Below are 20,546 nucleotides of genomic sequence, written 5' to 3'. Positions count from 1 at the left end.
AGCAACATACCTTAAAGGCAAATTCTCTTCAGTTATTACTGCAACTTTTAAATGACCAGCACAGATGATCTTCAGCTCATCACAGTAATGCCAGCCAAAAAAGATATTCCCATAACCCATTACATGGTGTGTAGCCTTTAAGGTTTTGACATTGAGATTCTTTGTAAGTGTGATGTGGATTTCTGCCTTCATCACTATTTCAAACAGATAATACAGACCCCCCCCTTCTAAACTCTCCTAATCCTTCAACCAATTGTCTTAAATCTATGTACAATCTATCATTAGAATTTAGAAGAAAAAGAGAGCTGATGTCACAAAACAAAGTTGTTAGAAAGCTGTTAGGATAGACAAAGGGATTATGTTACCCTTGCAGTGGAGTCAGGAACCATGGGTTACAGTCTTAAAATAAGGGATAGGCCATTTGGCATTGATGAGAGGAGAAATTGTTTCCTCAGAGTATTGAATTGAATTGACTTTATTTTTTACATCTTTCACATATATGAGTAAAAATCTCTACATTACATCTCCATCTAAATGTGCAATGTGCAATCATACTAATTTATAATAAATAAAACAGTCAATGTAACCTAGAATACACTCAAATCATTATGAGTTAATCAGTCTGATGGCCTGGTGGAAGAAGCTGTCCTGGAGCATGTTGGTTCTGGCTTTTATGCTGCAATAGCATTTCCTGGGTGATAGCAGCTGGAATAGATCGTGGCTGGGGGGGACTCGGGTCTCCAATGATCCTTTGGGCTCTTTTTTCACACTCGTCTTTGTAAATGTCCTGAATATTGGGAAGTTCACAACTACGAATGAGCTGGGCTGTTTGCACTACTCTGTGCAGAATCCTGCGATTAAGGGAGATACCGTTCCCATACCAGGCAGTGATGCAGCCAGTCAGGATGCTCTCAATTGCACCCCTGTAGAAAATTCTTAGGATTTGGAGGTCCATACCAAACTTCCTCAACCATCTGAGGTGAATGAGGTGCTGCTGTGCCTTTTTCACCACACAGCTGGTGCGTACAGACCACTTGAGGTCCTGGATGATATGGATGCTGAGGAATTTAAAGCTGTTTATCCTCTTAACCCCAGATCCATTGATGTCAATAAGGGTTAGCATGTCTCCATTTCTCCTGTAATCCAGACCCAGCTCATTATTTTTGCAACATTGAGGGAGAGCTTGTTTTCTTGACACCACTGTGTCAGAGAGAAGACTAATTCCCTGTAGGTCACCTTGGAATGTTTTATGCTGGTGAAGATAGAGTCAGAGTTATACACCACTGCCTATTCAATCTCTGCCAATCGGGATACCTATGTTAATTTTATTTCCCTGCATTTGGCCCATATTTCTCTGTTTTTCAATCAATTGATCTGTGTCTAAGGTTTCTGATGTTTACTGTGTATGTACTACTCAGGATTGGATGTCACATGTTTGTATTAGACAACCCAAAATGCATTGCCTTATTGTCTGAAGTAAATGCCTTCTGATATGTGCAGCAATTTGGCAATTGATTGTGTTAAATGGTGCTTGATGTATTTCTGGGTTTTAGAAGAAGCAAGGAATACAGAGATATTGTAGGAAAATGGTGTTGAGGAAGATCAGCTATGACTTTATTGATTGATGAAGCAAAGATAATGGGCTGTATAGTCTTCTGCACCTACTACTTCCATTGTTGCTGCGCAATGAGTGCTAATATCCTTTGAAATTGATGTCAGCCATTGTTATCCAAATTAGGGCCTACAAAATATTATTAATTTCCCCACATTGCACCTAAATTGTGATCTGCATACGAGATGTTGTCTAGTGATGCTTTATTGGTTGAACTAAGGAATAAGAAAGATATGGCTGTAGCGGTGTGCTACAAGCAGCGCTAAAATTACGACACGGAGTCGGTAACTGCAGTCGAAGGAAAAACTTTATTCGAAAACTTCAGCCTCACTTTTAAGCCTCTGTCAACCGGCCCCCCATGGCGAAGAGGCTCCAAAGCTCTGTGCTCGCAAACCCCCGTAGGCTATCTAATTGTGAGTCGGTTCGGATACGCTAGGAAATGAGGCGCTACATAACCCCCCCCCAGAACCGGCGATACACCCCCCAATGTCCACAGCCTGGGCCAGAACCTGCTTGGGAGGTCGGCCTCTGCGCCGAGGCGCCGGAAACTCGGCCGGTTGCGCCAGGTCCACATGGGCCGGCTTGAGGCGGTCCACCGTGAAAACCTCCTCCTTCCCCCCAACGTCCAGCACGAACGTGGACCCGTTGTTCCGGAGCACCGTAAACGGCCCCTCGTATGGCCGCTGCAGCGGTGGCCGATGCCCGCCCCTTCGCACAAACACAAACTTACAGTTCCGTAGGTCTTTGGGTACGCAGGTCGGGTGCCGCCCATGCTGTGAAGTGGGTATGGGGGCCAGGTTACCGAGCTTCTCGCGAAGTCTGCCCAGGACTGCAGCGGGTTCTTCCTCTTGCCCCCTCGGGGCTGGTAGGAACTCCCCGGGGACGGCCAGGGGCGCGCCGTATACCAACTCGGCCGACGAGGCGTGCAGGTCGTCCTTGGGCGCTGTGCGGATGCCGAGAAGGACCCAGGGAAGCTCGTCCGCCCAGTTGGCTCCTCGCAGGCGGGCCATGAGGGCCGACTTCAGGTGACGGTGGAAACGCTCCACTAGCCCGTTCGACTGTGGGTGGTAGGCAGTGGTGTGGTGCAGCTGAGTCCCCAAAAGGCTGGCCATAGCTGACCACAGGCTGGAGGTGAACTGGGCGCCTCTGTCGGAGGTAATGTGGGCTGGTACACCAAAGCGGGATATCCAGGTGGCGAGCAGGGCTCGGGCGCAAGATTCGGAGGTGGTGTCGGTGAGCGGGACCGCCTCTGGCCATCTTGTGAACCGGTCCACGATAGTCAGGAGGTAACGCGCTCCGCGCGACACTGGCAGGGGGCCCACGATATCCACATGAATGTGGTCGAAACGCCGGTGGGCGGGATGGAACTGCTGCGGTGGGGCTTTGGTGTGCCGCTGAACCTTGGCCGTCTGGCAGTGCATGCACGTTCTGGCCCATTCACTGACCTGTTTGCGGAGACCGTGCCAAACGAACCTGCTGGAAACCAGCCGGACAGTTGTCCGGATGGAGGGATGCGCCAAGTTATGAATGGAGTCGAAAACACGTCGCCGCCAGGCTGCGGGGACGACCGGACGGGGCTGGCCGGTGGCGACGTCACAGAGTAGGGTCCTCTCACCTGGGCCCACGGGGAAGTCCTGGAGCTGCAAACCAGAGACTGCAGTCCTGTAACTCGGAATCTCCTCATCTACCTGCTGTGCCTCTGCCAGTGCCTCAAAGTCTACCCCTTGGGAAAGGGCATGAACGGTAGGGCGAGAGAGCGCATCCGCCACGACATTGTCCTTACCCGAGACGTGCCGGACATCCGTTGTGTATTCAGAGATGTAGGACAGGTGGCGTTGCTGGCGGGATGACCAGGGGTCGGATGCTTTCGTAAACGCAAAGGTAAGCGGTTTGTGGTCCGTGAACGCGGTGAAGGGCCGACCTTCTAGGAAGTACCTGAAATGCCGGATTGCCAGGTAGAGCGCCAACAGTTCCCGGTCAAAAGCACTGTACTTGAGCTCGGGTGGCCGCAGGTGTTTGCTGAAAAACGCCAGGGGTTGCCAGCGACCTGCGATGAGCTGCTCCAGCACCCCACCGACTGCCGTGTTTGATGCGTCCACTGTGAGGGCGGTAGGGGTGTCCATTCTGGGATGTACTAGCATTGCGGCGTCAGCCAAAGCTTCCTTCGTTTGAACGAAAGCGGCGGCGGACTCCTCGTCCCAGGTAATGTTCTTGCTCGGACCCGACATCAGGGCGAACAGGGGGCGCATGATCCGGGCAGCTGAAGGGAGGAAGCGGCGGTAGAAATTGACCATACCTACGAATTCCTGAAGGCCTTTGATCGTGGTGGGTCGGGGGAAGTGGCGGACCGCATCTACCTTAGCGGGCAGAGGGGTTGCCCCGTCTTTAGTAATCCTGTGGCCCAGGAAGTCAATGGTATCAAGTCCGAACTGGCATTTGGCAGGGTTGATTGTAAGACCGTACTCACTCAGTCGGGCGCAGAGTTGACGGAGGTGGGACAGATGCTCCTGACGACTGCCGCTGGCTATGAGGATGTCATCCAAATAGATGAACGCGAAGTCCAGGTCCCGTCCCACCGCGTCCATTAACCGCTGGAACGTCTGTGCGGCATTCTTCAGGCCGAACGGCATGCGGAGGAACTCGAAGAGGCCAAACGGGGTGATGAGAGCCGTTTTGGGGACGTCGTCAGGATGCATCGGGATTTGATGGTACCCTCAGACAAGGTCGACCTTGGAGAAGATCCGGGCGCCGTGCAGGTTTGCCGCAAAGTCCTGAATGTGCGGCACAGGGTAGCGGTCCGGTGTGGTAGCCTCGTTCAGCCTGCGGTAGTCGCCGCACGGTCTCCAGCCCCCCGTCGCTTTGGGCACCATGTGCAGGGGGGAAGCCCAGGGGCTGTCGGACCGCCGGATGATCCCCAATTCCTCCATTCTCTGGAACTCCTCCTTCGCCAGTCGGAGCTTGTCCGGGGGAAGCCGCCGAGCACGGGCATGGAGGGGTGGTCCCTGTGTCGGGATGTGGTGCTGTACGCCGTGCCTGGGCATGGCTGCTGTGAACTGCGGTGCCAGAACCGATGGGAACTCCGCCAGGACCCTGGTGAAATCGTTGTCGGACAGCGTGATGGAGCCGAGGTGAGGGGCTGGCAACTGGGCCGCGCCCAGGGAGAACGTCTGAAAGGTCTCGGCGTGTACCAGTCTCTTCCTGGGCAGGTCAACCAGCAGGCTGTGAGCTCGCAAAAAATCCGCACCCAGAAGCGGTTGGGCTACGGCGGCCAGTGTGAAGTCCCACGTGAACTGGCTGGGGCCGAACAGTAGCTGCACCTGACGGGTGCCATAGGTCCTTACTGTGCTGCCATTCACGGCCCTCAGGGGGGGACCCGGTGCCCTGCTGCGGGTGTCGTAACTCGTCGGAGGTAAAACGCTGATCTCAGCCCCAGTATCGACCAAAAACCGGCGTCCCGACCTTCTATCCCACACATACAGGAGGCTATCCCGATGGCCAGCCGCCGTAGCCATCAGCGGCGGCTGGCCCTGGCGTTTCCCGGGAACTTGCAGGGCGGGCGGCAACGGCGGGCTTCTGCGCCCCACCGCTGGTGGTAGAAGCACCAGTGGTCATTGGGCCGGGGGTTAGTGGGCTCTGCGGCCGGGCCTGGACTGGTTTGCTGCCGGGAGCGTGGCTGGGAGATCTGTGCGATGGACGCCCCGCTCACCTTTTTGGCGTTCCACAGCAAGTCCGCCCGGGCTGCCACCTTCCGGGGGTCACTGAAATCCGCGTCGGACAGCAGCAGGCGTATGTCCTCGGGCAGCTGCTCCAGGAATGCCTGCTCAAACATGAGGCCTGTGTGTCCCTCGGCCAGAGACAACATCTCATTCATTAAAGCCGATGGAGGTCTGTCGCCCAAGCCATCCAGGTGCAGTAAACGGGCAGCCCGCTCGCGCCGTGAGAGTCCGAAAGTCCTGAGGAGCAGGGCTTTGAATTCCGTGTACTTGCCGTCTGCCGGGGGCGACTGTACGAACTCCGCGACCTGGGCAGCTGTGTCCTGGTCGAGGGAGCCCACCACGTAGTAGTAGCGGGTGTCTTCTGTGGTGATCCGGCGAACGTGGAATTGGGCTTCGGCTTGCTGGAACCATAGGTCCGGGCGCTGTGTCCAGAAACCCGGCAGTTTCAACGAAACCGCATGAACAGAGGCGGCGTCGGTCATTTCTGGTCCAAAAATCGTTTGGACCGTCGGGGTCACCAATTGTAGCGGTGTGCTACAAGCAGCGCTAAAATTACGACACGGAGTCGGTAACTGCAGTCGAAGGAAAAACTTTATTCGAAAACTTCAGCCTCACTTTTAAGCCTCTGTCAACCGGCCCCCCATGGCGAAGAGGCTCCAAAGCTCTGTGCTCGCAAACCCCCGTAGGCTATCTAATTGTGAGTCGGTTCGGATACGCTAGGAAATGAGGCGCTACATGGCCATGTTAAGAGGCTTATTATAGACCACCTTATGGTCTGAGGGATTTAGATGAACAAATTTGTAGAGAGATTGCAGACTGTTGCAAGAAACATGAGGTTGTTATAGTAGGTGATTTTAATTCTCCACATATTGACTAGGACTCCCATACTGTAAAAGAACTAGATGGGATAGAGTTTGTCAAATGTGTTCAGGAAAATTTCCTTGATCAGTATACAAAAGTCGCAACTTGAGAGAGCATGATACTAGATTTCATATTAGGGAATGAGACAGGGCAGGTGACAGAAGTTTGTGTAGGGGAATACTTTGCATTTAGTGATCGTAATGCCATTAGTTTCAAGGTAATTATGGAAAAGGATAGGTCTGGTCCTTGGGTTGAGATTCTAGTTTGGAAAAAGGCCAATTTTGATGGAATCAGAAAGGATCTGGCAAGTGTGGATAGAACAGGCTGTTTTCTGGCAAAAGTGTACTTGGTAAGTGGGTGGCCTTCAAAAGTGAAATTTAGTGAGTACTGAGTTTACATGTGCCTGTCAGAATAAAAGGCAAGGACAACATGTTTATGGAACCTTGCTTTTCGAGAGATGTTGAGTCCCTGGTTATGAAAAAGGAGGAACTTAGCAGGTAGGAACAAATGAGGTATTTGAAGTATAAGAAATGCAAGAGAACACTTAAGAAAGAAATCAGGAGAATTAAATGAAGGCATGAGGTTGCTCTAGTGAAGGAGAATCCTAAGGGCTCCTACAGATATATTAAGAGCGAAAAGATAGCAAGGGATAAAATTACTCCTCTGAAAGATTAAAGTGGTAATCTAGGCCCGGAGTTGATAGAAATGGGGAGATTTTAAATAGATTTTTTGTATCTGTACTTACTCAGGGACAGACGCAGTGTCTACAGAATTGAAGCAAAGCTGCAGGGATGTCATGGACCCTATACTGATTACAGAGGAGGAGTTGATTACTGTCTTGTGACAAAATAGGGTGGATAAATATCCATGACCTGACAAGGTGTTCCCTCGGATACAGTGGAGAAATTATTTGAAGGTATTCTAATGGCCCATGGCTAGTGGTATGCTGCAGGGAGTAGTGCTTGGTCCATTGTTGTTTGTCATCTATATCAATGATTTGGATGATAATGTAGCAAACTGGATCAGCAAATTTGCAGATGACACCAAGATTGGGGGTGTAGTGAAATATGAGGAAGACTATCAAAGTGCAGCAGAAAATGGGCTGAAAAATGGAAGACGGAATTTACTGCAGACAACAGTGAGATATTGCAAGAGTAAGATAAGTTTTACATGGTGAGCGGTAGGACACTGAGGAGTGTGATAGAAAGGAGATCTGGAAATACAGATCCATAGTTCTTTGAAAGTGGCTTCACAGGTAGATAGGGTCATGAAGAGGGTTATTGGCCCATTGGCTTTCATTAGTCAATGTATTAAGCCCAGGAGTTGGGATGTTATGTTGAAATAGTTTAAGACTTTGGTGAGGCTTAATTTGGAGTACTGTGTGCAGTTTTGGTTACCTACCTACGGGAAAGATGTCAATGAAGATTTGAAGTACATTTATTTTCGAAGTACTGTATGTATACAGTATACAACTCAGAGATTTGTCCTCCCATAGGCAGCAATGAAATAGAAACACCATGGAACCTGTTCAAAGAAAACATCAAACATCAAAAGCACAAAAAATTGTGCAAACAGCATAAAGCGAATGGACAACACTGAACCACAGAGCCAGTCTTCGCCGAGTGGCCCACTCCACCCAAATTGCCCCAATCAAACCACTCAAAAGCAGCAAAAAAGAGTGACCAGAATCCAGAAATACATGAAACATGAATATCAAAGTCCCCAAAACAAGTCCACAGCCACGAGCTTTGCTGATTAATGCTTGCAACGTGGAAAACGGCAGCCAGCAAGAGGAGAGGAAGACTGGTCAAACATAGGCAGGCAACATCGAACACCCACCTGCACTCCGCTCTCGTCTTCGTTGACTTCAACCTTGCACATTTAGAGTGAAGCAATAGAGCAAATCATTGCCTCATGCCTCACGTCCAGGCTTCCAGGCCACCAGGCTGCACTCTGCTCCCAAACTCCTTGAACTTCCTCAGACACAACAAAGTGGTGGATTGCTCAATCAGCCCAAAAACACACCATCAAAATGTTCTGTAAATCACAGGTTCCAATCGTGTTCAACTTAGTAGAAGATTGAAAGAGTGCTGAGAAAATTTACAAGGATGTTTTTGGGACTTAAGGACCTGAGCGATAGGGAAAGGTTGAATAGGTTAGGATTTTTTTTCCCAGGATATAGAAGACTGAGGGGAAACTTGATAGAGGTATACATAACTATGAGAGGTATAGATAGGGTAAATGCAAGCTGGTTTTTCCACTGAGATTGGGTGAGACTACAATTAGAGTTCATGGATTAAGGGTGAAAGGTGAAATGTTTAAGGGGAATATTTTCACTCAGAACGCGGTGAGAGTATGGAACAAGCTGCCAGGTGGATGCAGGTTTGATTTTAACATTTAAGAGAAATTTGGATAGTAAATGGATGGGAGGGGGATGGTGCGCTGTGGTCTGGGTGCAGGTTTCAAAGGTACATTTAATATCAGAGAAATGTATACAACATGCATCCTGAAATTCTTTTTCTTCACAACCATCCGCAAAAACGGAGTGTCCCAAAGAATGAATGACAGTTAAATGTTAGAACCCCTAAACGCCCCCAGCGCCCCTCCCACAAATAAGCAGCTGCAAAGTGATGGTGTCCTTCTCCCCCACCAGCATATGGCATCAGCACATCACACCAGGCACTCGAGTGTTCAACAAAGCATCATTAAAGATGCAGTACCCCAAAGACTACTTGTTCACCTGGTAATTCAACATACTGCAGGCGCTCTCTCTCCTTAATAAAAGGAAAAGGGGTATCCTCATTTCACAGCGAGAGGAGAGACATAACAAAACAACTCGCTGATTTATGATGTTAAAAGTCTGTTGCATCGCTTTTTCTGAGCTCTGTGCCCAAAGAACTCAGGTCTCTGGGCACAAAGCCAGCAGCCAGCTTGCTGCTTTTGATCTTCCATCTCCCACAACACATCAGATTCCTGTAGAGGCACTGACCTCGAGTCCACTCGCCTCCAGAGCCATGAAATCCCGGAACCCTGAAGATGTGCTAGTGTTCTCGGCTGCGTCCTTGGTATATCAAATAGCAGACAGTTGCAAGACCCTGAGAATGGGTCCCATTCCCGCAAAGCACAGAAGTCAGCGTGTAACTCCAGGTCAGGATCTTCAAAAGAACCCTGAAAGGGAAAATAATTGATGGAAGATTAATGGTTCAGCACTGACTAGGGTGCTGAACAGCCTGTGTCTGTGTTGACACGTTCTGTGACTCTATTAGTTATCATTGAGGCCCTCCATTTGTGAGGGTCAACTGCAGATGTTGTTTTCTAGCTTTCTGTGTTGATACACAAGCCACTACGTAAGCCAGGACAGTTGATATAGAGAGTAAGCTGTTGCCCGTGCTGCTCTCCGCTCAACTGGTGTATCCAAAGGAATGGCAGAGACCAATACAGTTTGGTACCAACAGCGTCACAGGAGGTGCCAGTCAGCATTGAACTTTTGGAATTCAGCTCTGAATTTTACTCGGGGCTTATTTCCAAAGCTTTTCCCATGAGTGGGTATAGCCACAAGGCAGCAGAGGTTTTCCTTCTCTTGTTTGGGCTGCCAACCATAGCTGATGAGCCCCATCTGCCTGAAGCAACTGGATTTAAGGTATGAGTAACCCATCTTTGCTCCTTCTCTTATCAGTAGAAACAGTTCCACCAGGCTTAGATGCTAAGCTACATGTGAAGGCCAGGAGCTGGACTTGATTGTCAGAGGATGTTTGAGACGCATGCCATTGTGAGCAGTTAAGAGACAGTGAGAGCTTATCCTCTCTAGCCCCACCCCCCCCCCCCAACTAAACCCCGGCTATGACAACTTTAAGGGAGCAATTAGTTATCTTGTTTATCGAACATAGAACAGTACTATACAGGAACAGGCTTTTCGGTGCACGATGTTGTGCGGAACTAATTAAAAGGGTAGTTACATAGCTAACTAAGCTAATCTCTTCGGCTCACACAATGTTCATATCCCTCCATTCACTGCATGTTTATGTGCTTAACAAGGAGCCTTTTAGACATCTCTATTGAATTTCTCTCCAATCCCACCCTTGACAGCACATTCTAGGCAGTGTTTCCTCCAAGGTGTGCACATGTATGCACACACACATCTTTTGCCACTAGCACACAAAGGAATTTAAACTGTGCACAAAAGGTTATCACCCTCTACCTTGTTGGCATGTTAAGTGTATTTCACGATTGTACACAATCACATTTCCTTTTCCTGTTTCTGATGTGAAAGGTGTTGACAAGGTGGAGCTTACAATGATTTGCAGATTTTTAGAACTAGCTTATTTATACTGTTTTTATTGAAGAAGTTATTGATTCACCGTGTCAAATTCCAAAGAAGCAAGGGGCATGAAGCACAAAAGAACTGCTAGTTCATTTAAAGTGGAATAGCATATTATCGTTCAAATAGCTTCAGGTTTACTTCCATTTAAACATTCAGTGCACACATATCGTTATCACTGGGCAAAAAGTTGCACAGCACAAGATTTTTGCATGCACGGTCATTAAAAATTAGAGGGAACATTGATTCCAGGCACCCAACACTCTCCGTGCAGAGGAAAAAAAAGTCTGCCCTGCATTTCTGCTTTGAACTTTCTCCTGTCACCTTAAATGTATACCCTCTAGTATTAGACATTTTGACCTTGATGATAAAGGTAACCAACTGTCTACTCATAATCTTATAAACCTCTATCTCCCCTCAGCTGTCACCACTCCAGAGAAAACAACCCAAGTTGTTCAACCTCTCCTTATAGCCTAGCCCTTCTAAACCAGCAGCATTTTAAGAAACCTCTCTTGTACCGTGTCCAAAGTCTTGACATCCTTCCTATAATGGGGTGGCCAGAAGAGAATGTGAAATCGAATCTAAAAAGAAATTCACAAAAGTTGAGTTCTTAAAAATGTACAGGAGGTCAGTCAGGATTTGTAGTACGAGGGGTGATTGATAAGTTTGTGGCTAAGGTAGAAGGAGATGAGTTATTAACTTCAAACTTTCTGCATAATCAGTCAAGAGTTGATCTGCATGTGAATGGAATGAGAGCTGTATAACTCATCTCCTTCTACCTTAGGCCACAAACTTATCAATCACCCCTTGTAGAGTACTGGTGAAGAGAACTTCAGTTGCTCCAGAGGAATTTGTAGAGAATGGGTCTGCAAGTGCTATAAAAACCAAGCCATTGTCCTTGTGTTCATTCTTCATCTGAATTCAATGTTTTTCCAGTGAAGATGGTCCAATGGTCTGAAGTGGTGCAGGATGGACGTGTTCATCTGGCTAAGAAGGTAACATCTTCACTTGCGCTTGTGCATCGTATATTGCCGATTGGTCTGGAGCCAAGCTAAGGAGAAATGCCTGCTGTAAGTCACATTCCAGAGGATTCTCCCACTTCCTCTGACGGGGAGGAGCATGAGTAAGTCAGGTTAAATCCCTTCATGATTTTATTTCTCTGTGTCTGACTAACATTCTGCTGCTTTCAAACTTCTCTGATTCATTTGCAGTCACCCCATAATCACTCAAGAGTTGATCTGCATGTGCATGTGCTGTATAACTAATCTACTTCTACTTTAGGCCACAAACTTATCAATCACCCATCTGTGGACACTTTCTAGAGGTCCAAGATCCATATGCTCCAGACCACTGCACTGTGTGTAAATGTAGGAGGGGACTATGTTGAAAAATGAATGTGCTAGGTTTTCTAAAATTGACTCCAACCTTAGGCCACGAACTTATCAATCATCCCTCGTAAAGTACTGGTGAAGAGAACTTCAGTTGCTCCAGAGGAATTTGTAGGAATTCATTTGCAGTTGTTTTGCTGGTGGATTCAGTCCCAACACTTCTTGTTTCCTGCAGTTTTATGCCATATTTTTGGTTTTTGAAAGAACTCTGCATTGTGTTACATTTGCTCTACCTTTCTGCCGTGATCTGAAAAATCCCGAAATAGACAGGTCCAGGTGCCATAGTCCAGGACATCTCGGATTGAGCCCTCAGCATTCTTAAGTGGGAGAGTGAGCAGTTAGATGTGGTGGTCCATATAGTCATAGAAATGTTTGGCACAGAAGCCCCTCAGCCCTTCTAATCTGTCCCAAACTATTTAAACTGCCTACTCTAATCAACCTGCACCGACTATAGCCCTCCATACCCCTACCATTCATGTATCTATCTACACCTGGTAAACATTGAAATTGAACTTGTTTTAACCACTTGTGCTGGTAGTTCATTCCACACTCTTAGGACCCTCTGAGTGAAGAAGTTTCCCTTGGTGTTTCCCTTAGGTTTTTCACCTTTCACACTTAACCCATAACCTCTGGCTGTACCCTCACCCAATCTCAGTGGAAAGAAACCTGCTTGCATTTACTGTATCTATACCCCTCATAATTTTGTGTACCTTGATCAAATCTCCTCTCAATCTTCTACATTCTAAGGAATAAAGTCCTAAACTACTCAATCTTTCCTTATGATTTGGGTCCTCCAGTCCCAGCAACATCTTTGTATATTTTCTCTGTACTCTTTCAACCTTTTTCTTATCTTTTCTGTAGGTAGGTGACCAAAACTGCATGCAATACTCCAAATTCGGCTTCACAACTTCAACGTAACATCCCATTTCCTGTACTCAGTACTTTGATTTATGAATGTCAATGTGCCAAAAGCTTTCTTTACTACCTGTGACTCCACTTGCAATGAATTTTGGATCTGTATTCCCCTTTCCCTTTGTTCTACCACACTCCTCAATTCCCTACTGTTCACTGTGTAAGACCTATCCTGGTTGGTCTTACCAAAGTGCAATACCTCACATTTGTCTGCATTAAATTCTGTCTGCCATTTTTAGCCCATTTTTTCAGGTGGTCCAGATCCTTGATAGCTATGATAGCCTTCCTTGCCGTCCACTACACCCTAATTTGCCAATATGCTGATCCAGTTAACCACATTATCATCCAGATCATTGGTATAGATGACAAACAACAACAGACCCAGCACCAATCCCTGTGACATTCCACTAGTCACAGGCTTTCAGTCAGAGATGCAACCATCTACCACCACTCTCTGGTTTCTCCCACAAAGCCACTGTCTAATCCAATGTACTACCTCATCTTGAATGACGAGCTACTGAACCTTTTTGGCCAACCTCCTATGTGGGACTTTGTCAAATGCCTTGCTAAAGTCCTTGTATACAACATCCACTACTTCATTCACTTTCCTGGTAACTTCCTCAAAAAATTTTGTTTGGTTAGACATGACCTACCACACAAGAAGCCATGCTAATTACCCTTAATCAATCCATGTCTATCCAAATACTTAAATATCTGGTCTATTAGAATACCTTCCAATAACTTTCTCACTACTGATGTCGGACTCGGAGGCTTATAATTTCCTGTTTATCTTTAAAACCTTTCTTTAATGTTGGAACAACATTGGCTACCTTCCAATCCTCTGGTAGCTCACCTCTCGCTAAGGATTATTTACTTATCTCTGTTAGGGCCCCAATCATCTCTGCACTTGCCTCCCGCAGGGTCTGAGGGAATACCTTGTCAGGTTCCTGTGAATTACTCACCCTAATTTGCCTCAGGAAGCAAACATCTCCTCCTCTGTAATCTGTATGAGGCCCTACATTGATGCACTTTACCTTACTTCTTTAGACTCTGTGTCCATCCCCTGAGTAAATACTGATGCAAAAACTTCATTGAAGATTTCCACTATCTCTTTTGGCTCCAAGCATGGTTGACCATTCTGATCTTCCAGAGGACCAGTTTTGTCCCGTGTAATCCTTTTGTTCTTAACATATCAGTAGAATCCCTTCTCCTTCACCTTGTCTGCTAGGGCAGCTTCATGCCTTCTTTTAGCCCTCCTGATTTCTTTTGAGTGTTTTCTTTCATTTCTTCTACCCCATAAGCACTTCATTTGCTCTTACCTGCCAATACTTGCAAAGAACTTCTATTTTTTTTTCTTAACCAGGTCCTCAATATCTCTTGAAAACCAAGGTTCCCTGCATGTGTTATCTCTACTGTTTATTCTGACAGGCACATAAAATCTTTGTACTCTCAAAAAATTCACTTTCGGAGGTCTCCTATTTACCAAGTATACTTTTCCCTGAGAACAGCCTTTTCCAGTGTACATTTGCCAGATCCTTCTTGGTATCACGAAAATTAGCCTTCCTCCAATTTAGAATCTGAACCCGCAGGTCTTTTTGCATATTTAGTTTGGAACTAATGGCATTCTGATCACTAGATGCAAATTGCTGTCCTACACAAACTTCTGTCACCTGCCTGTCTCATTCCCTAATAGTAGATCAAGTATCCCACACTCACTTGTTGGGACTTCTACATACTGTTTAAGGAAACTTTCCTGAACATACTTGACAAACTATATCCTATCACTCCTTTTATAGTATGGGAATCCCAATCAAAATGTGGAAAGTTAAAATCATCTACTATAACAACCAATGTTTCTTGCAACAGTCTGTAATCTCTACAAATTTGTTCCCCTAATCTCTTGGACTGTTGGGTGGTACCAATGACATAGGTAGGAAGAGAGACAAAGTTCTACAAATTGAGTTCAGGGAGTTAAGTGCCAAATTTAAGGGCAGGACCTCCAGGATTGTGATCTCAGGATTATTACCTGTGTCATACACTAGTGAGGCCAGAAATAGAAAGTTTAACACATAGCTCAGGAGATGGTGCAGGAGATAGGGCTTTAGATTTTTGGATCATTTGGATTTCTTCCAGGGAAGGTGGGACTTGTACAGAAGAGATGGTTTACACCTACTCTGGAGGGGGTACTGGTATTCTAGCAGGAAGGTTTGTTCATACTACATGGGGTGGGGGTGCAGGGGGATGGAAATCAGAGAACATATAGTAGGTGTGGAGTAGGTTGTTAAAAGCTCAGGATAAGTCATGAAGCTAAAGGTTGAGAATGGTGGGACAATTGTTATGAGTTGTGCATTCTTCAGTACAAGAAGTATTGTAGGAAAGGCAGATCAACTCAGGCATGGATCAACACCTGGATTTATGATATTGTAGCAATGAGTGAGACTTGGTTGCAGGAGGATCAGGATTGGCAGTTCAATATTCTGAGATTCCGTTATTTTATATATGGTAGTGTGAGAGGGATTAAGGGGAGAATGGTGGCATTTCTAGACAGGGAAAATGTCACAGAAGTGCTCAGTCTGGACAGACTGGATAACTTGTCTAGTGAGGCTTCATGGGTGGAACTGAGAAATAAGAAAGGTATGACTACATTAATGAAGCTATATTATAGATGACCCAACAGTCCTTGAGATTTAGAGGAACAAATCTGTAGAGAGATTGCAGACTGTTGCAAGAAACATGAGGTTGTGATGCTAGATGATTATAACTTTACACATTTTGACTGGGACTCCCATACTAATAAAGGACTAGATGGGATAGAGTTTGTCAAATGTTTTCAGGAAAGTTTTCCATCATCAATATGTAGAAGTTCCAACAAGAGTGTGTGTGATACCAGATCCCCCATTGGGGAATGAGACAGGGCAAATGACAGAAGTTTGAGTAGGGGAGCACTTTGCATTTAGTGATCATAATACTATTAGTTTCAAGGTAATTGTGGAAAAGGATAGGTCTGAAATTCTAAATTGGAGAAAGGCCAATTTTGACGGTATCAGAAAGGATCTGGCAAGTGTGAATTGGGACAGGCTGTTTTCTGGCAATGATGTACTTAGTAAATGTGAGGCATTCAAAAGTGAAAATTTGAGAGTATAATGCTTGTACGTGCCTGTCAGAATATAAGGCAAGGATAACAGGTTTAGGGTACCTTCATTTTCAAAAGATATTGAAGCCGTGGTTAAGAAAAAAAAATGGAGTTGCATTGCAGGTATAAGCAGGTGGGGACAAATGGAGTACTTGAAGTGAAAAAGAAATGCAAAAGAATGCTTGAGAAAAAATCAGGAGGGTTAAAAGAAAGAATGGGATTGGTCTAGAAACAAGGTGAAAGGGAATCCAAAGATTCTCAGATATGTGAAAAGCAAAATGGTTACAAGGCCAAGTCCCCTGGGAGGTCAGAATGGTGATTTATGCATGGAGTCAAAAGGAATGGGCTACAGACACAGTGTCTATAGAAGTGAAGCAAAGCAGCTGCGAGGTCATGGACCCTATACAGATTACAAAGGATGAGGCAAATCAGGGTGGACCCCCAAGGCCTGACCAAGTGTTACTTTAGACCTTATGGGAGGCATGTTCAGAAATTGCAGGGGCCATACTAGAGATATGTATTTAAATCATTCTTAGCAACAAGTAAGGGACCAGAGGATTGGAGGATAGCTAAATTGATCTGTTGTTTAAGAAAGGCTCTAAGAATAATCCAGGAAATGACAGGCCGGTGAGCCTGAGGTCAGTAGTGGGAAAGTTATTCAAAAGTATTGTAAGGGACTGGATATATGAGTATTTGGATAGACAGGGACTGATTAGGGATAATCAGTATGGCTTTGCTGGTTGTGTCTAACAATCTCAGATTTTTTTGAGGAGTTACCATAAAGTTGATAAAGGCAAGGCAGTAGAATTAGAATCAGGTTTAATATCACTGGCACGTGTTGTGAAATTTGTTGTTTTTTGGCATCAGTGGATTGCAATGCATACTAAAAACTAACTAACAGTAAGTATATTTAAAAAGTTAAGCAGTACAAAAAGAGAAAAAATAACTAGTGAGGTGGTGTTTATGGGTTCAATGTCACTGAGAAATCTGATGGCAAAAGGGAAGAAGCTAATCTTGAATCGTTGAGTGTTTACTTTTAGGCTCGTGTATCTTCTTGGTGATGGTAGCAATGAGAAAAGGGTGTGTCCTGGGTGATGGGGGTCCCTAATGATGGATGCCATCTTTTTAACAGCATCATTCCTTGACGATGTCCTGGATGCTGGGAAGGCTAGTGCCCATGATTGAGCTGACTGAGTTTACAACTTTCTGCAGCTTATTTTGATTCTTTGCTGTGTGCCCACCCCCGTACCAGACAGTGATACAGCCAGTTAGAATGCACTCCACAGTACTTCCGTAGAGAACTGTGAGTGTCTTTGGTAACATACGAATCTCCTCAAACTTGTAATGAATATAGCTGCTGTCATGCCTTCTTTGTAACTGCACAGATATGTTGTGCCCAGGAAGGATTCTCAGAGATGTTGACACTCAGGAATTTAAAATTGCTCACCCTTTCCACATCTGATTCCTCAATGAGGACTGGTGTTTGTTCCCCTTTCTGAAGTCCACAATCAATTCTTTAGTCTTACTGACGTTGAGTGCAAGGTTGTTGGTGTGACCCCACTCAACTAGCTGACCAGTCTCACTCCTGTACGCCTTCTCCTCATCATCTGAAATTCTGCCAACAATAGTTGTCATCAGAAAGTTTGAAGCTGGCATTTGAGCTGTGTTTAGCCACGCACTCATGAGTATAGAAAGAGTAGCGTAGTGGGCTAAGCACACATCCTTGAGATGTGCCAGTGTTGATTATCAGCAAGCTTCAAATGTTATTTCCGATCTGCACAGACTGTGGTTTTCCACTGAGGAAATCGAGGATCCTGTTGCAGAGGAGGTACAGAGGCCCAGGCTTTGGAGCTTTTTGATCAGAAACTGTAAGAATGATTATGTTAAACACTGAGCTGTAGTTAAGCAGCCTGACATATTTGTATTATCCAGTGATCCAAGGCTACATTAAGAGCCAAAGAGATCTCATCTGCTGTAGACCGATTGTGGTGATTGTGGTCCAGGTCCTTGCTGAGCCAGGAGTTGATTGTAGCATAACCAACCTCTCAAAGCATTTCATCACCGTAGATGTGAGTGCTACTGGATCTTAGTTGTTAAAGCACTTCACCCTGCTCTTCTTGGTATGATTGTTGCCCTTTTGAAGCAAGTGGGAACTTCTGACTGTAGCAATGAGAGATTGAAGATGTCCTTAAACACACACATCAGTTGGTTGGCACAGGTTTTCAGAACCCTACCATTGTGTCCTGTCGCCTTGCAAATGTTCACCTTCTTGAAAGACGTTTTGACATTGGCTTCCGAGACAACATAGTCACCAGATGCTTCGGCTGTAGTTTTATTCTCCCTTTCAAAGTGTGCATAAAAGGCTTTGAGCTCATCTGGAAGTCCGACATATTAGGTTTCACTTCGTCGGAAGTAATGGCCTACAAACACTACCACAGTTGATGTGTCTCCAATTTCACCTCTGATTTCAATCAGAATTGTTTTTTTTGCTCTTGAGATTGTCAGTCATACTTAACCTTCTTGTGTAGTCCTGGTTCACCAGGCTTAAATGCCACAGATCTAGCCCTTTGCAGACGATGAATCTTCTGGTTCTCATTTAAGAGGTATGGAGGGCTATGGTCTGGGTGCAGGTCAATGGGATTAGACAGTTTAAATGGTTCGGCACAGACTAGGTAGGCCAAAGGGCCTATTTCTGTGCTGTAGTTTTCTATGACTCTATGAACAAATGTTGTTCTGTTATTTTCCAGTTCGTGTAACTTGGATGAACCTTTGGCATACATCACAGTATAAGGGAAGTCTGAGACATTGCATGACAATTTAATCTGCTCTTGTAATCTACTGTGCATAATAGACATTTTTATATCTCACCCATCAGTGCACCATTTTAAGAGGACTATCCTAATAATGCAGTTGTGGAGGAGTTTATTTGTCACATAAGACCAAAAGATGTAGGAGCAGAATTAGGCCATTTGGCCAATCAAGTCTGCTTTGCCATTTCTTTATGGCTGATCCATTTTTCCTCTGAGCTCCAATCTCCTGCCTTCTCCCCATATCCTTTCATGCCCTGGCCAATCGAGAATCTATTAACTTCTACCTTATATATATTTAAGACTTGGCCTCCACAGCAGACTATGGCAATGAATTCCACAGATTCACTACTCTCTGGCTAAAGAAATTCCTCATGATCTCTGTTCTAAAGGACACCCCTCTATTTTGAGGCTGTGTCCTTTGGCCTTAGATGCTCCCACCAGAGGAAACATCCTCTCCACACCTACACCTTCTTAATGACTTTTTTGTTGCTTTATGTTGATATTGAAAAAATTACCAATCCTTTAACTTTCCACTAATTTTTGTTCTATTTTATGCCTTCATTTTGGCTTTTATGTTGGCTTTGACTTTCCTTGTTAGCTATGGTTGTGTCATCTTGCCTTTAGAATACATCTTCCTCTTTGGGATGTATATATCATGTGCCTTCCAAATTGCTTCCAGAGATTTCAGCCATTGCTGTTCTGCTGTTATCCCTGCCACTGTTGTGTTCCAATCAATTCTGGCCAACTCCTCTCTCATGTATCTGTAATTCCCTTTACTCTGTAATACTGATACATCTGACTTTAGAATCTCCTTCTCAAAATTCAGGCTGAATTCAATCATAGTATGATCACTTGTCCCTTAGAGTTCTTTTACCTTACGCTCTCTAATCAATTCAGGTTTGTGCACAGTGTGCAACAATGAAACTCCGCACATTCAGTGAAATGCATCAGTTTGCATCAGTGACCAACACAGTCTAAGGATTGTGCTGGGTGCTGGCTGCAAGTGTCACCATGCTTTGGGCACCAACGTAGCATGCCTGCAACACACCAATCCTAACCTGTATCTCTTTGGGTTGTGGGAGGAAACTAGGGCATCTGGAGAAAAACTATGTGGATATGGGGAAACCATACAAACTCCTTACAGGCAATGGCAGGAATTGAACCCCTATTGATTAGGTGGTGCAGTAAAATGATTGCAGTAACTTGGGTATTAGAAGAATGCAGTAATATGTAAGATTTCTTTTGCAATGTTCACCTCAGTACAATATGAAATAAGTCACAGAAAGAAAATTGAAACAGCCTTAATGTTCTTTCTAAATTTGCTAAATTTTAACAACTATTGAGGAGTTAATAAGTTTCAAGATTCCTTCAAAAATCTAACAACTTTTACCCCACTACTTTTTCATCCCCTAGTGCTACCAGCCTGTACCTTCTAATATTTTGCAATGTATGGCCAAGGTACATAGAAACAGAGACAACATGTCTCTAAGGAGGAAAGCATTCTTCACCAATAGCTAATCTCAAGGATGTGCATCTATGCAGGCTATCAAGGTGATACCATTTGGTTTTACAGACTTCCATGTTGTATTATACATTTAGGCATATGCCAAGGAGAATGAAATTTAACTCTTTCCTTGCATTTAAATTATGCTAACCAGAAGACTCTGAGGGATAAATTGCTGTTTCCATTGCTATAAGCTCTGGTCTGCTGAAGTGTGATTATATTGGGTTTGCTGACTGCAAAGTTTTAAACTTGTATGAAGATCTTAAGCCCTAATTGGTATAGATAGCTACGG

General features: G+C 45.3%; 1 protein-coding gene across 11 annotated transcripts in view; it reads left to right on the top strand.

Annotated features, from left to right (window-relative positions):
- Positions 1 to 20,546, top strand: part of ttll5 (tubulin tyrosine ligase-like family, member 5) — a 439,573-nt gene that overhangs the window by 15,774 nt on the left and 403,253 nt on the right. For 8 of the 11 annotated variants that reach the window (XM_059960284.1, XM_059960272.1, XM_059960277.1 and 5 more), the window contains one exon: positions 11,444 to 11,630. The exons of 1 other annotated variant lie outside the window; for it this stretch is intronic. In XM_059960284.1, coding sequence (XP_059816267.1) covers positions 11,569 to 11,630 — 62 coding nt within the window. In that variant the 5' untranslated portion in view covers positions 11,444 to 11,568. The remainder of the gene's footprint in view (positions 1 to 11,443; positions 11,631 to 20,546) is intronic. 2 more of the 11 variants (XM_059960300.1, XM_059960292.1) reach the window with 1 other exon arrangement.

The sequence above is a fragment of the Hypanus sabinus genome, chromosome 2 (genome assembly GCF_030144855.1).
Source record: "Hypanus sabinus isolate sHypSab1 chromosome 2, sHypSab1.hap1, whole genome shotgun sequence".
In the NCBI taxonomy this organism is placed as follows: domain Eukaryota; kingdom Metazoa; phylum Chordata; class Chondrichthyes; order Myliobatiformes; family Dasyatidae; genus Hypanus; species Hypanus sabinus.
This window is presented reverse-complemented; position numbering and strand designations above follow the sequence as displayed.